This window comes from Dipteris shenzhenensis, chromosome 4, assembly GCF_047967505.1.
Source record: "Dipteris shenzhenensis isolate YYH24624 ecotype China chromosome 4, Dip_SZ_1.0, whole genome shotgun sequence".
Taxonomy (NCBI): Eukaryota; Viridiplantae; Streptophyta; class Polypodiopsida; order Gleicheniales; family Dipteridaceae; genus Dipteris; species Dipteris shenzhenensis.
This window is the reverse complement of record NC_141599.1, coordinates 15,309,125-15,327,211: the sequence shown is the minus strand read 5'-3', so window position 1 is coordinate 15,327,211 and position 18,087 is coordinate 15,309,125. Positions and strand designations below refer to the sequence as shown.

Below are 18,087 nucleotides of genomic sequence, written 5' to 3'. Positions count from 1 at the left end.
TTTGACTACTAGATTCTAATCATTAATAGATGTGGCCTTTAGATTTATGGAGCTAACATGGAGTAACTCACATTACTGTTTTTAAGGAATAGTAAACAAGCTAGGTACCTACAAAGTCAATTCATGCTTTTTTGATGGACATACAACAATGGACATACAACAACTGGTGCATAAGGCTAAAATTTCTTTGTAGAGCTAGCCATCGATCGCCTATCTTTTTTCCTATGGCAGGCTTCTCTAGAAATACTATTGTTAGGTTCACCTCTGCTTGTATATGAGCCCATCTATTGGCACTATTTTGGCCTTCAAATTGCTGTGCTGACAGCCTTGGGTCTTCTTTATTGAGATTGGAATATCCTTGTGGCAGTGTAGAAGATTCAACCTAGATGTTATTAAAGAGGATTGCAATTTGGAAGATTGTCACTTGACAAAAAAATTTGCAATTTGGAAAATGTCACTTGAAAGTTGACTTTATAAATAAGAACGTCTATGTATCTCATTGAATCAAACATTAACATAGAAAATTCTAATAGAATAACTTTAGCTTCTTGCGCTCAAGAGTCAATCTCTATAACTACCTTATGAGGAGGGTTATGTCACAAGACTATCAACCTATTACCATTGACTGTTAAGCAAAAGCCTCAAGTGAATCAATCACATGCTTGATAAAAGCTTGGGATATGCATGATCCATTTGTCAATCACTCGTTCTCAATTTCAATTTGTCATCACTCCTCACTCTCGAATGCTTAAAATCAATTTGTGAATAATAGCTAGCTAGCAAATGATTTATAGGAACTACTCATGAATCTTGGCTTATTATAGCCCTCCTTATGCATGTGAATTGTGCTTCTTGTAATGTCATTTTTCTTATGCCCGATAATGCTATAATGTGGGTTTGTTATATTCATTTTATTACTCTTTGAGTTTTTCATTCTTCCATACAAGAAACACCTAAAGGGTGGCTAATTACCTCTACTCAGAACATGTAGTACTAGGACAAAGCTCACGAGGAATCACATCTCTGTAAGAATATCAAGATGAGCAAAAATAAAAATAATGTCCAACAAGTAGGTGACATACTTGCGATGGTGATGAAGAGTAGCTTAATGGCTACGAAATCTCCAAGAGCTACGGTTGTCTTCTACTTTTATAACTTTTAGATAACAAATCATGCATTTGTACTAATATGAATTGACCCTAGCAAGTTGGAATTATATGTTACTAAGCAAGTCTTCCATGGTTCAAGAGTAAGAGGTTTGATGTCATCATCTTCTTCTCTCGTGAGATTGATTAATGTTTGACATTGATAGTAGATTCATGACGATCATACTTGTGCAGAAAGCCTTGAATATGATGCAAGCACCATTGAGTTTAGGTAAGCTTGAGGCAACAACTTCAAGAAGAGTGCATGGCCTACCTCCTAGTATAGCACATGCTTTTGGATGTAAAGGAGAAAGCAGATGATTCTTTTAGTACATTGGGCTATTAAAAGGCATGAAGGTTAAAGCTTTCTCTATAAAAGGAAATGTCCAACCCAATTAAAAGGCATGAAGGTTAAAGCTTTCTCTATAAAAGGCATGACGGTTAAAGATTGAAATGTCTAACCCAATTAACTCTCTTTAGACAATTACATGTGAAAATTCAGAAAGGAGAATCCAATTCTCACTACCTCTCCTAGGAGGCGAGGCAATGCTAATAAATGCAACTCTGGTGCAGCCATGGAGTGCCCCTAAAGATAGCTCTTCAAGTCTCGAAATTCGGTAGATGCCACGACGCAGGGTGCCTCCTTATCCGTGTTCGAATCCCCCCAGAATAGGGTGGGCGGAAAAAAAAAAAAGAAAGTCTCGAATTTTGGGAGCTCGAGGGTCCAAAAGCCATGAGTTTTCGTAAGCGCTTATTTTAGTGGGGAGTCAACGTTTAAGTAAACGAACAAGCCACGAACCGCGCGCGCAACCGTGCATCTTCCACCGCGTAAATTGTTTGTGAAAACGACTATCCCCCTTCCATCTCCTGGTAAATTTCCTTTTACATCTCCTCTAATTTCTATTATTCTCTCCTTTCCCCTTGTTTCTTACTCTCATCCATCGCTTTTGCCCTGTCTAGGGTTTCCTCAATCCATAGTCGATCGATCGCGTATGTTCGTAACCTTGCTATCACGAATCCGGTCTTGCATCGGAATCATATTTTGGGGAATTTCCGGCTTCCTTACGTCCTCCAAGCTGCCGTGGCTTCCGTCTGATGAAGTGTCGACTGCTCCCGGTGTTGGCCGCGATTCACGGTATGCTTCGATTCTTGTGCCTGCTGTACGAATTTTCGGGCTTTTCTCGGAGAAGGCAGCATATGCGCAGCTCTTGCTGGTTATTGTACCACTTTTCGAATGATCTGTATGCTCGTGGTTAACTTAGAAAACGAGGGCTATCTCATAAAAAGTGCAAAATTTTTACGGCTCAATTGTCACGTGCAACAGTGCAGCATGCTCCAGTTGTGTATTCATGACCATATGGGAGGATGGAGGCCGTAGTTGCATTTGGAGGACGTATAGGTTATATGGTTGCCAGGTTTATGAGGCAGCCAAGGTTTGCCAAAGGGCAATGATGGAGGTATGCTTAGCTAAGCAGGCTGCCAAACAACCAACAGCAGGCAGGTGCAGCTTAGCACATCAGATGGCTAGGTCTGCATCAGAGGGTGTATGCATCTTGGGATTGTGTTTTCCCCTTTGTACATTCAAGGCATTTGTAATAAATTTAGTCGTTAGGAACATTCGGTGTCTGCTTCTATGATATTTAGTGAGCATGCGTGTTTACTAGTTCTCGGTTTCATGCATGACATATACACTTGACTTTTGAGAGCTAGTCCAATTGAGGCAGACAAATATTCAGTTATTATTTCCCTCTTTTGAGGCCCTCTACATCCTCCCTTAGATTCTCTCACTCACTTCACAGTTCCACTTGTTTTTGAGTTTATCATTCTTTCAGTTTCAGCTATTAGTGAATACAGAGAGAGTGAGTTAGTCTTTCTCCCTGCAATGGTAGATGGTGACACACTGTGCAAGTTTTTGTCTATCTTTGGAGCCATACATAGTTATCGTTTCTACTCTCATGTGCCTGGTTCATTAATTGTTTGCATCTATCTATATTCACTTGTGTGCATAATAAAGAAAGAAGTGAGATTTGAGTTAGCACTGTGTGATTTATGGGCTTCCATTACGGGAGTGTTGGCTACATCAAGTAACCTCCATCTCTGTTTTCTAGCATAGGCAAGCCTTGTTAGAAATGACCCAACAGAGGGTACACACAGCGGAAGACTGATAGTAATGCCCAGGAGCTCACACAGTGTGGTGTGGGTGTGGAATCACAAACTTCTTTACTTAATGTGCATCACATAGATGTGCAGACTCATCAATAGACAATGAACCAGCCAGATAGAGAAACCACCAAAATATATATTTTTGTCCAAAACTATGGACACAATACAAAAGAGAGAGTATATGTAGTGCCGTACTGTTCCGTATATTGCTGATGTCATCGCGCCTCTTACCTGGGACACCCCACCAACCATGAATGCTCCAGATCTGTCCCAGATCCACACATCCAGGTAATCTCTCTTTGGGCACATCCTGCCCTAGGTCTCCCTCCCCCACACTCTCCTCATTTGGGGGCTTATAGATGGGGAGGTGACCTTTCCAACACCCCCTCTCACTGACACATCTTGGCCCAATGCCAACACGTCGATGAAGATGCTCCATAACTCCTTGGTCGTAGTCCTTTGGAATCTTTCGGTGTCAAAATCTTTTCCTGGCTATTCATCCAGTGGCTCCTGCTCCACCAGGTCCGGTTCCGCTTCCGCACACCATCCTGGTACACAGGACCATCTCTGGTAGCACCTTCTGGCACTACCATCTTCCGTCACATTCCTGCCTTTGAACTCGAGCAATCCAGCCGTCACCGATCTTCCAGTTGTCCCCCTCATAATGAGTGAACAACCTGGAGTCTTCCAGGCACGATGCTCCGAGGGTCTGTTTCAACCCGTCCTTCCTTTGGCAAGGTCTGCAACAAAAGTACATCTCCAGATAACCTAGACCGCGAACTTTAAATGTGTCTGACTGAACCTGAGTCACCCTCCTTCTCGCAAGGGCACAATCCTCCAGTCGTGGAAGTTGATTCCCTAGAGCTTCTGAATCAGGGTCGCCCTTCAGCAAGGTCCCTGCCTTTAAGCTCCCACACATGTGAGCCTCCTACTTGTGGGCTTTGATACCAGGTTAGAAATTACCCAACAGAGGGTACGCATAGCGGAAGGCTGATAGTAATGCCCAGGAGCTCACACAGTGTGCGTGTGGGGTGTGGAATCACAAACTTCTTTACTTATGTGCATTCAATAGATGTGCAGACTCATCAATAGACAATGAACCGGCCAGATAGAGAAACCACCAAAAAATATATTTCCGTCCAAAACTATGGATACAATACAAGAGAGATAGATCCAGAGTCCCACCAATGGTGTGGTTCTCTGATCTTACCACAAGGTCCTTCTCCTATCTGCTGGCTATCTCTAGACCCGAGCCCGCGTGCTCCACCGCGAGAGTCTGTAGACTTTCCGTCTAGTGTGTTCTTCTCCACCTTACTGCCTGTGAATCAGCCTAGGTGGGCAGCCCCTGCCAAGCTTTGTCTACAGCACACATGTCCCCTTGGTCCTCCTGAATGTAGGCCCCAAGATAGCTGTTCCACTGCTCCAACCTGCTCGTGAATGGCTGCTCCAGAAGATGATGATCTCAGCACCTTGCTGCCCTAAAAGACAGCCAAGGTCCAGCCCTTCCTGGCTAAGTCTGCAGCTCTTGTTGCACTCTCTCACCTCCTGTAGATAGGCCCAGAGAGTAGGCTTCCTGCTGCTCCTTTCTGCCCTGGAACTGCTGGCTGCTGGATAATGAAATGAGGCCTGTGGCCTCTGCTTTTATAGGTCCCAAGGGCCCCTTGAAGTAACCGACCAGCCAGCCCTAAATGGGCTGACTGGCTGGTCTGTTTGGGCCGACCAGTCTGCCCCAAAACCAGCCCTTTAAGGGCTCCAAAACTAGGGCCCTTTGGCCCACACTTCTAGGGCTTTTGGCCCTCCAATCTAGGCGAGGGCCCAGCCTATTTAAGGCATGCCTCTGCCCACTGGCAGCCCCATTTGCTGCTCCACCAGGCCCCAGCCATGTCAGCGCCTGTTCTCCCTGCTGGTATGGGGCTCACACGCAAGCGGCGTGTTATTTCATTAGCTTTGGAGGTCAAGGCAATTACTAGCCCATTGAAGCTGCGTGGAAGCTTGCTAATGAATAGGATGGCCAATTGATCGTTGTCAACCTTTGGCCCAACTGCTGGAAGTTGATCCTTGAGAACCTTCACCTTGACCAGATGATCATTGACACGTTCTCCCTCACACTATAGCTAACTTTGGAAGGTAATTATCTGTACCACGTTGGTCTCGTATACATCCTTCAAGATCTTCCACACCTCAGACTCGGTCTCCGCCAATGAATGTGCGGAAGGGCGGAATCAATAATTGTCATGATGACCATTGACAACGCCTCGGCATCTTTGAGCACCCAATCTTTGACCTCATCTCGATTTACCTTCATAACTACCTTGCCTGTCGCATCCTTTTGATCTTCGAGCTTTATCTCTATACCTTTCAGTAAACTCCCATAGCGCTCTCCTCACCATGTGACTTTGGGTAGCGTCAGTTCAGGTTGGGTTAGGTTAGGCTAACTAAGAGTCCTAACAGTAGGTTAGGGCCGTCCTAACTGTCCTAGGTGGCTTAGCCCCCCCTGCTCAACAAAAAAAAAAACCCAGAAATTTTAAGGTCCTTTACCAGCCGCTTTTCAAGTCTTTTTTTGACCCTTGTCGAGTCTACCTGGGCCCCATTTCACAACCTCATCTTCGACGATTATCTTGAGCCTCTCCATTGATTATTTTGAGCATCTGATTGGAATCATCTTGCAGGTTACTAGCTCAGTGCATTGCAACCTCTTCACCCACCCCTCTTCATCACCGTTTGAGCTCTGAGACATGCAAGAGTTCACAACCCGCACATGTGCATGCATTTGGTGCAGGAGGACAGCAACAACACTTTATTTCACACCATGGGACAACCAAATGCCTATGGATGAAACATGGGGCAACATGAGCATGCAAAAACTTAGGGCAGCTTCAGCCTGAGTAAGATTCATAGGCCAACGGAATCCTTTTGATTACCATCAGCAATCTGTTTTATCCCATTATATTGGATGTGTTGCATTAGGTATTTTCTCCTTTTGGGCTTATTGAGAGGATTGTCATGCATCAGATTTCACGTGGTCTCCAAGCTGAAATACACTTTGCCTCACGGACTTGTGCATTTCAAGCACGAAACACCTTGCATGGTCGGGACATATATGATGGTGGTTGTACCTTACATATTCAATTGGAGCCCTCAGCAAGTGTTGGAAAAGTCACCTCCCCCTCTGTAAGCCCCCAATATGAGGAGAGCATGGGGGTGGTGTACTTAGGATTAATGTGGCTGCCACATGGGCAGCACCTAGGCTGCCATGTGGGCAGCAAACTCGGGAGGAAACCAAAGAAGAGGGGCCTGCTACATGGGTAACACATAGGCTGCCATATGGGTAGTCCTAAGGACATACCTGGCAAGGTGGAGCCTACAAACTGGACTGAACCTGTACGAAATTGCCATGCAATCACCTGGAGCAGTACAACACAGTTTGAGGGAGGTTTGTTGATTTGGATCAGGTCGCAATCAGCCAGGATTGTAAGGATGGAAGGCGGGTGCTGTACGGCTGTCTGCAGGAGCCTGCATGGAGCAGTTTTAGAGGTTCCAGGGCAGGAAAAGGCCCTGAATAGAGGCGAAACAACAGGGCAGAGTTTGTGCCTGTTTTGGAGCAGGTTTGTGCCATGGAAATGGCTTGGAACAGGTCAGGGCAGGGGCAACATGGCCAGGCGGGACTTGCAAGGCCTCAAAAAGAGTGTCCCTTGAAGCACCTACAAAGCCACTAGTGCTGAAGTTCAGGACGGCCGTGGACAGGAAGACCCTCGTGAGCACAAGAGCGACTCTGAAAGGAACCAGAATCTACTTGGATGACGACCTCACCCTCCCTCCTATAACAAGAGCACCGAAGGGAGGGCATGGTACAAGTAATGGCAGCAAGAGAAGCAGGGAAATGGGCAGCATATAGGGATGGTAAAGTGATCATCCGAGAGAGGAGAGACAAGGAAGATAAGGAAGAGAAGGAAGGGGCAGAATTACGATAGTGTCGAGCCCATGGGATGAGTACACACATTGGACTGAAAGTAGCAGTGTGGAATTGTAATGGCACATTATGGTCCGATCCGGGAGGATTCACAATGATAGAGATATGATATTTTACATTGAGAGAGAGGGCTGCCTACAGTGACAGGATACACTTGGGAGTCAGCTCATAGGAGGGAGTTGAGGAGAGATAGCGGAGTACGAGGGTCTGGGGTGGTAATTGTCCTCTTCAAATCACATTTGAGACCACTCATAGCTGTGGTACGACGAGAGGAGCATGCACGACACATGTGGATACGAGTGTAGATGCGAGGTGCCCGACCTATCTTTATTGCAGTATGCTACTTCCCTCCAGACACGTCATCCTATGCACGAGAGGTCACTGCATAGGGACTCAGCCCATATGAGACGATATGACATCATGGAGGTCTCCAGTCAGGGAGACACCCTCCTATCGAGGGACTTCAATGCATGGACATGAGATAGACATGTGGGTCTGCTTGACTTTACAGGGCACTTTGCAGATGCGCCACAAGTGACAGGATATGGGCGACATCTACTTGAGCTAGGGGCAGTCCATGACTTGATCATCTATAACGGTCTTCAAAGATGGCCATTATCTAGGGGACTCACTTGTTTCCCACATGGCGGTGGGTCAAGTAGAGTGGGCTACGTACTTTGCCCACTAGCTTTTGTCTGGCGGATACACAATTTCGTTGTACCCCCGTTCAGTCGGAGCCGACTACTCATACCTGGCTCTATTACTATGCCAACTACAGTGAGCGCCCCCTCGCCCCTGCACGTGTCCAGATCCACTTTGACCGTGTCCTTGACCCAATGTATGCGAGTCACTTAGCCAGGGCGTTCTTGGCCCTACTTGATGATGATATAGGCCTCGCATGCGCCTCGGACACCCTTGTCTCAGTGGTACAAGACGTTGCCACCGGATCCTTTCCCACGACCTGATCCACGCGAGTTCGAGATGGGAAGGTACCTCAAAACCCTTGGTTTGATATTGAGTGCAGAGAGATGAGAGTCCACCTCATACGAGAGCAGGATTTAGGTCATCTGACGTCATCTGAGGCACAGAGGATCTTTCGACGACTAACACGCCGCAAGAGGCGGGCCTTTCTCACACACAGGATGGATGAGATTGTCAGATCTCTTCAAGGAGGAGACCCGACCACTGGATGGGGGTTTCTATCGGAGGGGAAGCCACCTATCCCCATCACTGACTTGTGTGGCACATGTATGCATGTTCCCTCTATGACACCTTGATGCAGACACTACTTGACATGTCCTCTGTGCCCAGGCCCGCCATTGTCACTTGTTTACCACACAGAATGTACGGGCTGCACTCCGTCGACTACACAACCGGAAAGCTCAAGATCATGAGGGCATGTGGACTGAGCACTTTGCACATGGGCATGAGGTTTTAGAGCACAGATGTTTAACCAAGCTGTCACGGTTTCCCATCCACTTGGAGCACCACCACTATTGTATCGATACACAAAGCAGGGGAACCTATGGAGACTGGGAACTACTGCACCCTCATGATTGGCCATACTTTGGCCAAGATCTATGGATCGGTTCTAGACAGGGAGCTCAGCAGCCATATAGAGGCTCGGGGGCTGCGGGCACTAGGACATGCAGGATTCCAGAGGCAGCACTCCACTTTAGATCATAGATTCACTTTGAGAGCTATCATTGAGGAGGCGAGGTCCAGACACAGAAAGTCTACACATGTTTTGTAGACTTTCGGAAGGCCTTTGACACTGTCCTGCGATCCTGCATGATGAAGAGACTACAGGAGATGTAGATTCTAGAGACGCTGATTTGGGTTGTGGTGAGCTTATACGAGTCAATTAGAGGTAGAGTCCGTGTCCCATGTGGTTTGTCGGACTGGGTTGAGAGCATGATTGGGATGAAGCAGGGCTGTCCACTTTCACTGACCCTCTTCGGACTTTACATCGATGAGATGACATCCTTCATAGACCACCTAGAAGGTGAGGGATCACTATTGGCTGACCACATGATACAGATATTGCTATACGCTGATGATATAGTCCTCATATCATCTTCAACGGAAGGGCTACAGAGACATTTGGAAGCCCTAGAGGTGTTCTGTAGAGCGAGAGACTTGACAGTCAACCTTGGGAAGACTAAGGTTATGGTCTTCAACACCTCACATGTAGTGACCCGTTGACTCAACTTCACTTATCGTGGTGAGACAATAGAGATAGTGCAGTCCTACACATATCTGGGAGCAGTCTTCACAGGATCCCTTTTCACGATGACCCATGCAGCCCAGGCATGACTCACATGAGGGCGGAGTGCTTTGGCTTGGCTAGAGAGACAGTGCTTCCAGGCACACTTCCAGGACCCACCGACGAAGAGCTCTCTTCAACACACTAGTGCAACCGACTGCCATGTATGCAAGTGTGATCTACTGAAGACCTAGTGGAGGGAATTTGAGCGGCTACAGGAATTATGGGGTCCAGTATGTTTCGACTAAGCCCTCAGTTCCTCATGAGATAGTACAGGTAGAGTTCGCCATGACTCCGCTACATGTTGATGCCATCTTCCAGACAGGGACATTCATCCACAGAGTCTGGGACTTATCTCGATGGAGACTACCGAGACTGGCCTTGGAGTCATCTAGGCGACTAGCAAAGAGTGGAACAAACACGTGGCACGCACGGATATCCACATAGTTTACGAGGCACGGTATTCCAATGGACATGCTCCCCCTTTTCAGTACAGCAGGGACGCACCACTTGGACAAGCCTATCATGAGATCAGGGGACATTACCATTGCCTCTACCAAAAGGGGAGCGGCTTCAGCCCACCCTCACGACTGATCCACTTCCATGACCAGGTCTGCATTGGCCTATATCTACTTGAGATGCGCTGACACTGGGAGACTCTACTACGACAGATTAGAGAGCAGCAGGAGGTGGCCAGACCACAGGATAGAGAGGCTGATAGAGCACAGGGACACATCACAGACTTCTATGCATTTGAGTTAGCCCCAGGACATAGCGGGATGGAGGAGGAGGAGATAGCTGACATGCAGGCAGCCTGGATCACTGAGAGAGGGATGCAGAGACCACCTGCGACATGGAGAGTGACTAGAGCACACTCTATTGAGGTTCGGCCTATCATAGCTTTTCTTAGGGGTGACCGCCCGAGACGAGGGGTCACTTTGAATGTAGCCCTGTGGGTTCAGAGATCGAGCCCCCCTCCTCCACCACAGCGTGAGACAGCCCGACATATGCAGATCTGAGACATTTTCGCGCCCTTGGCTCGAGGGCCAATGAATGTGAGCAAAGGAGAACAGTGTTTGGCCTCCAAGAGTAGCTCAAACAGTGAATTACAGAACTGTTCAAGCAAAATTTCTGACAGCACAGCCCTAGATTTGACTGAAAATCGTCTTCTTTTTGCACAAGAACCTGCTCAGATTTAATAGAACAGCCCATGCCTGATGACGACAAAACTGGTCACACAGTACTGAGTCACGAACAGAACTGTACTGAACAAGCCCAGCTGATTTCTTTGATTGTTTGGGCAGAAACTCAACTTTTTAGGACTGTTTGAGCTGGGACTGAAGTAAAGGCTTCAGTTACTGATCAGGTCGAATCAAAACACCAACAAAAATGGTGTCTAGGTTAGGGATAGCTGCTGCAGCTCCTAAGCGTGTGAAGCTGTAGTCCCAAAGAAGGAGCTAGAAATAGATGCAGATTGCACTGGTCTGCCCCTGCTCTATTGTGAGGACCAAGAACCTTTTGCCGTGTTGCCTTAGCATCCAACCTATTTGCAAGTGTCTGAAAAGGTGCAGTATCCAGTTGGAATATTTGTAGGGGTTCTTTATTTTCAATAAATGATTCTGCACTCGGTCTGAGCTCCAGATTTTTCATCATTACAACAGGGACAATGCCACTTGCGTGCTTCTCCTTTTGACTTGTTATAGAGGGGTTCAGGTTTCACCCACTTCCACGACTCAGATTGTGGTCTTGGTCGAGGCCGCGGGGAGGAACCATTGATAGAAGGGGGGGCTGAGAGAAGAGGGAGAAAGTGGGGGTTGATAGAGCGGCCTCAAGCCTAGAACTTGAGTGGGCTGAGAAGACTCGAAAGGGGGAGAGAGTGGAGAAAAGGAGAAGGGGGTTGAGAAAGTAGAAGGGAGTAGAAAGAAACAAAAGAAAGAAAGTCTATTAACGGCCACTGGAGACCAAAAGGGGGCACATGGCAGCTCCCAAGGAGTGCAAAAAGCAACTCACATTATTTTAGAGTACCTACATAATAGTCTGAAAGAGTAAACAGCAATACATCAGTATAAGACTGAAAGTCTTTTGGTTTTGATTTAAACTCTGATTAGGGCTACGCCTTCACGGTAAACTGCCCATTTTCCATCCTTTCTGGCAGCCTTGACTTTAGCTAATTCAGTTGCCTTATTCTTGAGTTGAGCCTGTGTAAGCTCCTCTGCTATCCATACTTTGGTACCCTTCAGCTTGTAAGATTGTCGAAGAAGCTTGATCCGCATATCTTTTGACTTCAGTGTAAGGATTGCATGACCTTAATAGTGCATAATAGAAGCTGGCCTGGAGTTGTCATCATCCTGCTCATCATCATCCACCCATTCAATGTTGGGCAAGCTTGCTTTGATCTTTGTCAATATTTCACTATATGCGTCCTCTGTGTACCAATCTTCTGGGAGTCCCCCTATTCTAATCTTCAGCGCATTATCACTTCTAGCTTCGTGTTCTTTGATCTCTGCTTGAATATCAGACTTACTTGCTTTGGTGTCCACTTCCACAATCACTTCCTTCTTAGCAGTTTGTACTTCAATGTGAACAAGACCTTTGACTGTAGAGACTAGCTGCGGGGTAGGGGGGGAATCCTTACAAGATTTTACAGCCTCATCAATTACCGCTTGCTTACCAGGCCCTTCCAGAATGTGAAGTTGAGCCTTTACTTCTGCCAGTTCCAATCGTAGCTCTCTCACTGCCTGCTGCAGATAAGAAATCTAATCCTGTTGAGCCTTCTTGTTGGTTATTCCGTGCATAAGGAGAGGGTGTCATGGCTGCAACTGTGGAGTACCGAGTCCTGATGGAGGTTGAAGGAGTTGAGGGGGACTTGGAGGAGAGGGTAGGCCAGTCCATAATTGGCTGTCTTTTGAACCCCCTAGCTGAACCTAACCCCCGGGTTGGGGGTTCAACAGACAGTAGAAGGGAGTGGAGAGAAGGGAGTAGAGAGAAGGGGGATGAGAGAGTAGAAGGGAGTGGAGAGAAGGGGGCTGAGGGAGTGGAGAAAGGGAGGCTGAACTTTGAAGGCTGAAGCAAGGGAGTAGGAGGAGAAAGCTAGGGCCTAGGCTGAAGCAATGGAGGGAGGCTGAAGCAAGGGAGAAGTTGGAGGGAGAGTGCAGTAGATGGAGGGCTGGAGTAGGAGGAGGGAGGCTGGAGCAGTGTGGGAGGGGTGCGAGCAGAAGACACTGGAGAAAACAGTGCAGTGCGGGTTGGGGGTTCAACATACAATAGAAGGGAGTGGAGAGAAGGGAGTAGAGAGAAGGGGGCTGAGAGAGTAGAAGGAAGTGGAGAGAAGGGGGCTGAGGGAGTGGAGAAAGGGAGGCTGAACTTTGAAGGCTGAAGCAAGGGAGTGGGAGGAGAAAGCTAGGGCCTAGGCTGAAGCAATGGAGGGAGGCTGAAGCAAGGGAGAAGTTGGAGGGAGAGTGCAGTAGATGGAGGGCTGGTGTAGAAGGAGGGAGGCTGGAGCAGTGCGGGAGGGGTGCGAGCAGAAGACACGGGAGAAAACAGTGCCGTGCGACCCGTCGGTCCTTTTTGCCAGACCCAAACCCGGAACGCAGGGTTTAGGGCTGGAATGGCAGATGGAGCGCGTTCCGCGAACGTGGGAACGACGTTCCTTGGTAACATGTCCCCAAGGGACTCGGACACGTTCTAGACGTTCCTTGGGTCTCTCCTTCTTGGAACGTTGTTCCAGGCATTCTAGATGCCGGAACGCCATTTTCTAGTAAGTATTCCCCATCTTATTTGCCCACTTCTCCAAAGTTTGAAATTGGCGCATGTGTTGCCATTGAATTGAAGTTCTTGGAATAGATGCGATTGAAAACAACGAGCAACACCTCATTGAGGCATACCTGTCTAAATATTGATCACCCTCCTCCTTGCAATGGTACCTGTCCTTTAGACGTAGGAGATGATTTCTACAAGCGTGAACCGAGATCCCTTTCCAAAGGTTCTCACCTTCAAGCTGTTTAATCTTCCTCATGCTCTGATACCATCTTAGAAAACAGAGACGAAGGTTGCTTACTGTAGCCAGCTCTCCCACAACAAAAGATTGTGCAAACATAGCCCAAAATCCACTCACTCCTTTCTTTATTGTGCACACGAACATAGATAGATGCATACCATTAATGAACACATGAGAGTAGAAACAACAAAATGTATTGCTTTAAAGATGAACAAAGCTTTAAAGATGAACAAAACCTCATGCAAAGGTGTGCATAGTGTACCTCGTACAAAGGTGTGCTTAGTGTGCCACCATCTAACAGATATGGTGCTGCCTGGATATGGACCCCTAACACCACAAAATTGTTCTCCTACCTCCTCCTGGCACCTTCAAAGCTATGTCAGCTTACGTGCTCTCCAAGAGCTTGAGTGTGTTGAGTAGATGCCCTTCAAATAGACCTCCTTGCTGCTTCCATCTGTAGCCAATGGTGAGGTACTACGTGATCCTTGACCTCTAGCCGCTCCTGCCTACAGCCAATGGTAAAGCAAAACCACCACAGAGTTACAAGGATGCTTGAAACACCAAAATAGCAACTTCTTATACATTCTTAAACAAAAGCATAAGAATTTTTAAAGTGCTAATAAATTTAAAAACACCACCTATCTAAAAGTAAAAGAAGACTTCAAGGCCACAAAACACATGAGAAATTCATGCACAAAGAACCTCAATAGCAAAACCAAGTACTTAAAACACCAATAAGGTGACGCCTCAACTCTCTTTGATCATTAGCTGTGGACATGGGAGGAGCTGTAGTTCACCACTAGTCAAGATTTTGATCCCTATCCTACTCTATTGTCTTGATCTCAAACAATACAACATGTCTACAAAGCCATCTGGTGGCCTTAGAGGCATTTTGTAACAGTTGGGACACAAAAGTTAATCTTGTTTGGCCAGGCAGAGGGCAAGGTGTTGCATGGTAAGGCCTTGCATGGTCGGGATATATATGACGGTTGGCAAGGCCAAGAAAAATGATCTTCAACACTAGTGATGCCTTCTCCGGCACGAGTCATTCACCTTCACAAGGGCAGATGCCGAAATTGTCACATCATACGTGTATTTGGGGTACACTTTTAGGATCCCAATTCAGTATGAAACCGGGGCTTAGGCTCAAGCTAGCCAAAGGACATGCATCACTAGCAAGATTGGAGCTAGTGCACACTTTCAACATGTACACACAAAATCCCTCCCCTTTGAGCCTTCTGGGGACTGGATTTCACAAGATCTAAATGGGTTGGCTTTGAGAGGCTACAGGTCATAATGCTCTCTTGCATGATCCGTAGGAAGAGGTGCACACTACATGACATCATTCTTACTGAGTTGGCAGCCCGTCCCATGCATACATACATCTCATTCCAAATCATCACATAGCTTGACAACTAAGCGTATGGTACGACTCATATCCCTTCATATCAATCCTTCCAAGATGCACCTATTCTCCGGCTAACACAATAGAAGATCCATCAGGTTATCAGGGGTGATCTTAAATTCAATAGACATGGGTCTTTTCGACGCAGCCACATGCCACCAAGATTGCCTTCTACGAAGAGAGTGGTCAATCCTTTCACACCAACTGCTTTCCCTTTACTTCAAAGCCTTGAGGCTGCTCTGTTAGATGCGCAGGGCCTCACATGTGGGAGAAGTGTAACTAGGTCCAAAGGGATGCCAATCTGATCAAACCAGAGGCTACGTTGCAATCTCCTTCACCATTTCAATGAAGTAAGGGTTTCATCATGTTGAAGCGGCTTGTTGTTCCGCTCAATTGAGGCAGCTTGTTGTTCCGCTCAGTCGGATGCATGGCGTGAACGGAACTCTGCAGGGGCTCAGAGACTTAAGGCCATTGTCTTGGATGACCTCTTTTGGGATGATGTTCGCCTTTTGCTTCATGTTACAAAGCCTATTCTTTTTTGATGTTGAGGCTTGTTGATGGAGATGGTCCTTGTATTGGGAAGGTGTATGAAGGGATGGATAGGATGATTGAGACCATTCAAAGTATAGATGCTTTGTATGCTTGGAGGAAGGAGGAGTTGAGGACGTTGGCAACCTCTCAGTGGACATAATTTATTCACCTTTGGAGGCTGCAGCCTTTGTTTTGGATCCGAAATTTCAAGGGAAGGGGCAAGAAACAGATAAAGAGGTGGTGCAAGGATGGGAAAGGTATTGAGACGACTTGTCTAAAGTGCAGATGATAGGAAAAAAGTGCGGGAGGAGCTGTCATATTATAGGCAAGGAAAAGGGTTGTTTGGTTTGGAGGATGAATAGAATGACAAGTTCAAGATTTCCCCCGTTCGTTGGTGGTAGGACTATGGGGCAGATGCTCCATTGTTGCAGCATTTGGCCATTCGTATACTCAGCCAGTGAGCCAGCTCTTCGCTCGTTGAGCGGTTGTGGAGCAATTTTGGAAACATTGCATTCAAAAAGAGGAACATGCTTGGGGTTTAGAAGGCAAATGATCTTGTATTTGTTAATGCAAACTTGCGTTTGCTGAACAAGTTCAGGGCAGAGTGCTCTCCTGAACCATATCTTGGATGTAAACCAGATGAAGATAATCGATTGCATGGAGTGCTACAAAAGCCGTACTAAACAAAATTCTTGATAAGGCCTTTACAGATGTAAAGATCACCGAAAGATAATCGGTTGCACAGTTATGCTCTTTAGTATCCCTAATGTTGTTAGAAGGAAATTGGATAATAAATGAATTAAAGGTAGATTTGTTGGCCACAGTGGCGATCACAAGGCCCAATAGGATTTGGAAACCTGAAGCGCGGAATATCATCACCAGCAAGGATTTAAAGGAAATGACTATACTTCACAACAACATACATCATTCTATCCTATCACTTAGCAAGTAGTAGAGACAGAGAGAGCGAAGAACTTTCATCAGATACGAGTGAGGTTAAACCTAAGTCACGGATCGTACCAAGATGGTGTTATGAAACCATCAAGGAAGGTTAAGTTATTGATGAACCCCCCAAGAGTGATGAAGGATTTGAATGATCTACAAGGGTCCGAAGGGCATCTGATAGGCTCAATGTGAGTCATGAATTAATGACCACTATGAAAGATATAGTCGAGCTAGAAGGATACGAGGATGCCAATGACAATCCCTAGTAGCAAGAAACCATGAAAAGTGAGTATGATAGTATCATACAAAATAAAACTTTCCACTAGGAAAGACTTCCATTGGTAACAAATCGGTCAAAATGAAGAGTGATCGAAGTGTGGAAAAATATAAATCTAGTCTGGTTGCAAAGGGTTATATATCTAGATGGATCCTGGAACATCCCCAAACTCATCCTTTAAAAACACAACATAGTGCAGTTTCAATCTCATGATAGTCACTCATAAGGTTGAAAACGATAAACTCCATCACGCATAGTAGGGACTAGCTACTATGACATCCCAGTGACGTCATCAGTGCCCAAGAGTGGGTGTAGACCAAAGTATAAACATATGCTCTCACACATACAAAATCCACCCCCACACATACTTGAGCATCCATTTATACAAGGTCTTCGTACTGAGTTTCTGTCGGCACTCTAGAGGTGAAGGGCTGGCTCCAGCCAGGCTAACCAGCTCCTCCATATGGCCGACCCCATCTGCTGGTCTGCCGCACCCTGTTGCGCCATCTTCAAGGCCCAGCTGCAGGTTGTACACCTGCCCACACACCTGCCCACAGACCACAAGGCTGTGGAGCTTAGAGGTCATCAGTGATGTCAGTGATCATGTAAGAGGTGCCTACATAAGGACCTCACCTTTCTTCATTCCAAAAAGCAAGCATTCTCATTTTGTGTTCACTTCATGCTTTCCCTTCAGTTTCCAACATGGTATCAGAGCCCTTTGATCCTCCTTGAGCCCATTTTGCCACATCATCTTCTTCTTCTTCATCTTTACCATTTCTTCCCTTTCTTCCCAAAACTTGCTAGAGCTTGTTCTCCCCGTTTCTCCGCCATTCTCCAAATCCTCTGAGTTGGAGATACCTCTCGAATGGGCGAACTCTCACCTGCAAGGAATTGAAGAAAGGACGTCGCTGCTGGTCGCCATTCCCCGAATAGCGCATTTTTTCGCCATCTTTCTGTTGCAGAATACTCCCTGCCTGTTGCACCATTGCTCGAGCCCTCTTAGGAGTAGATGGGCGACGTCAAGACGAACATTTTGAGTCAATTTGCAGCCCATTTGGTTCAGTAACGAAGGAGAAAACGTCAAAACACAGACTCAGCCTGCAGCAACTCCCCCGGGCAAAACAGTGCACCATTTCGGCCAACCTCTGTGCTGGATCTTCTCCTCAGTGAGAGCTTTCTTTTGCTCCAGAAAGCCCCTTGAGTGCTTCACTCTGTTGCTCCAATTTCGGCCTTCAGCCTCGAACTGCTCAATTTGGGGATAACTGTGATCTCTCTTTCCGCTTGCAACTATTTCCAGAGGTTTCATGATAGAAAGTTCTGAAATTATATCAGTTATCTTTTTTCTTTAGGATGTTTGATCATTGGATGTGATCTAGAGCACATTTGAG

General features: G+C 46.5%; 1 protein-coding gene across 6 annotated transcripts in view; it reads left to right on the top strand.

The window, feature by feature from the left end:
- Positions 1–1,880: 1,880 nt before the first annotated feature.
- HDA15 (histone deacetylase 15) overlaps positions 1,881–18,087 on the top strand; it is a 68,095-nt gene continuing 51,888 nt past the window's right edge. For 4 of the 6 annotated variants that reach the window (XR_015540879.1, XR_015540878.1, XM_087373558.1 and 1 more), the window contains exons 1-2: positions 1,881–2,015; positions 2,106–2,280. Coding sequence is in view for 2 of the 6 variants with exons in the window: in XM_087373558.1 (XP_087229684.1) it covers positions 2,138–2,280 (143 nt within the window). In the remaining 4 variants the exon portion in view is untranslated. Of the gene's footprint in view, positions 2,016–2,105; positions 2,281–18,087 lie in introns of those variants that run through there. The other 2 variants (XM_087373559.1, XM_087373560.1) reach the window with 2 other exon arrangements.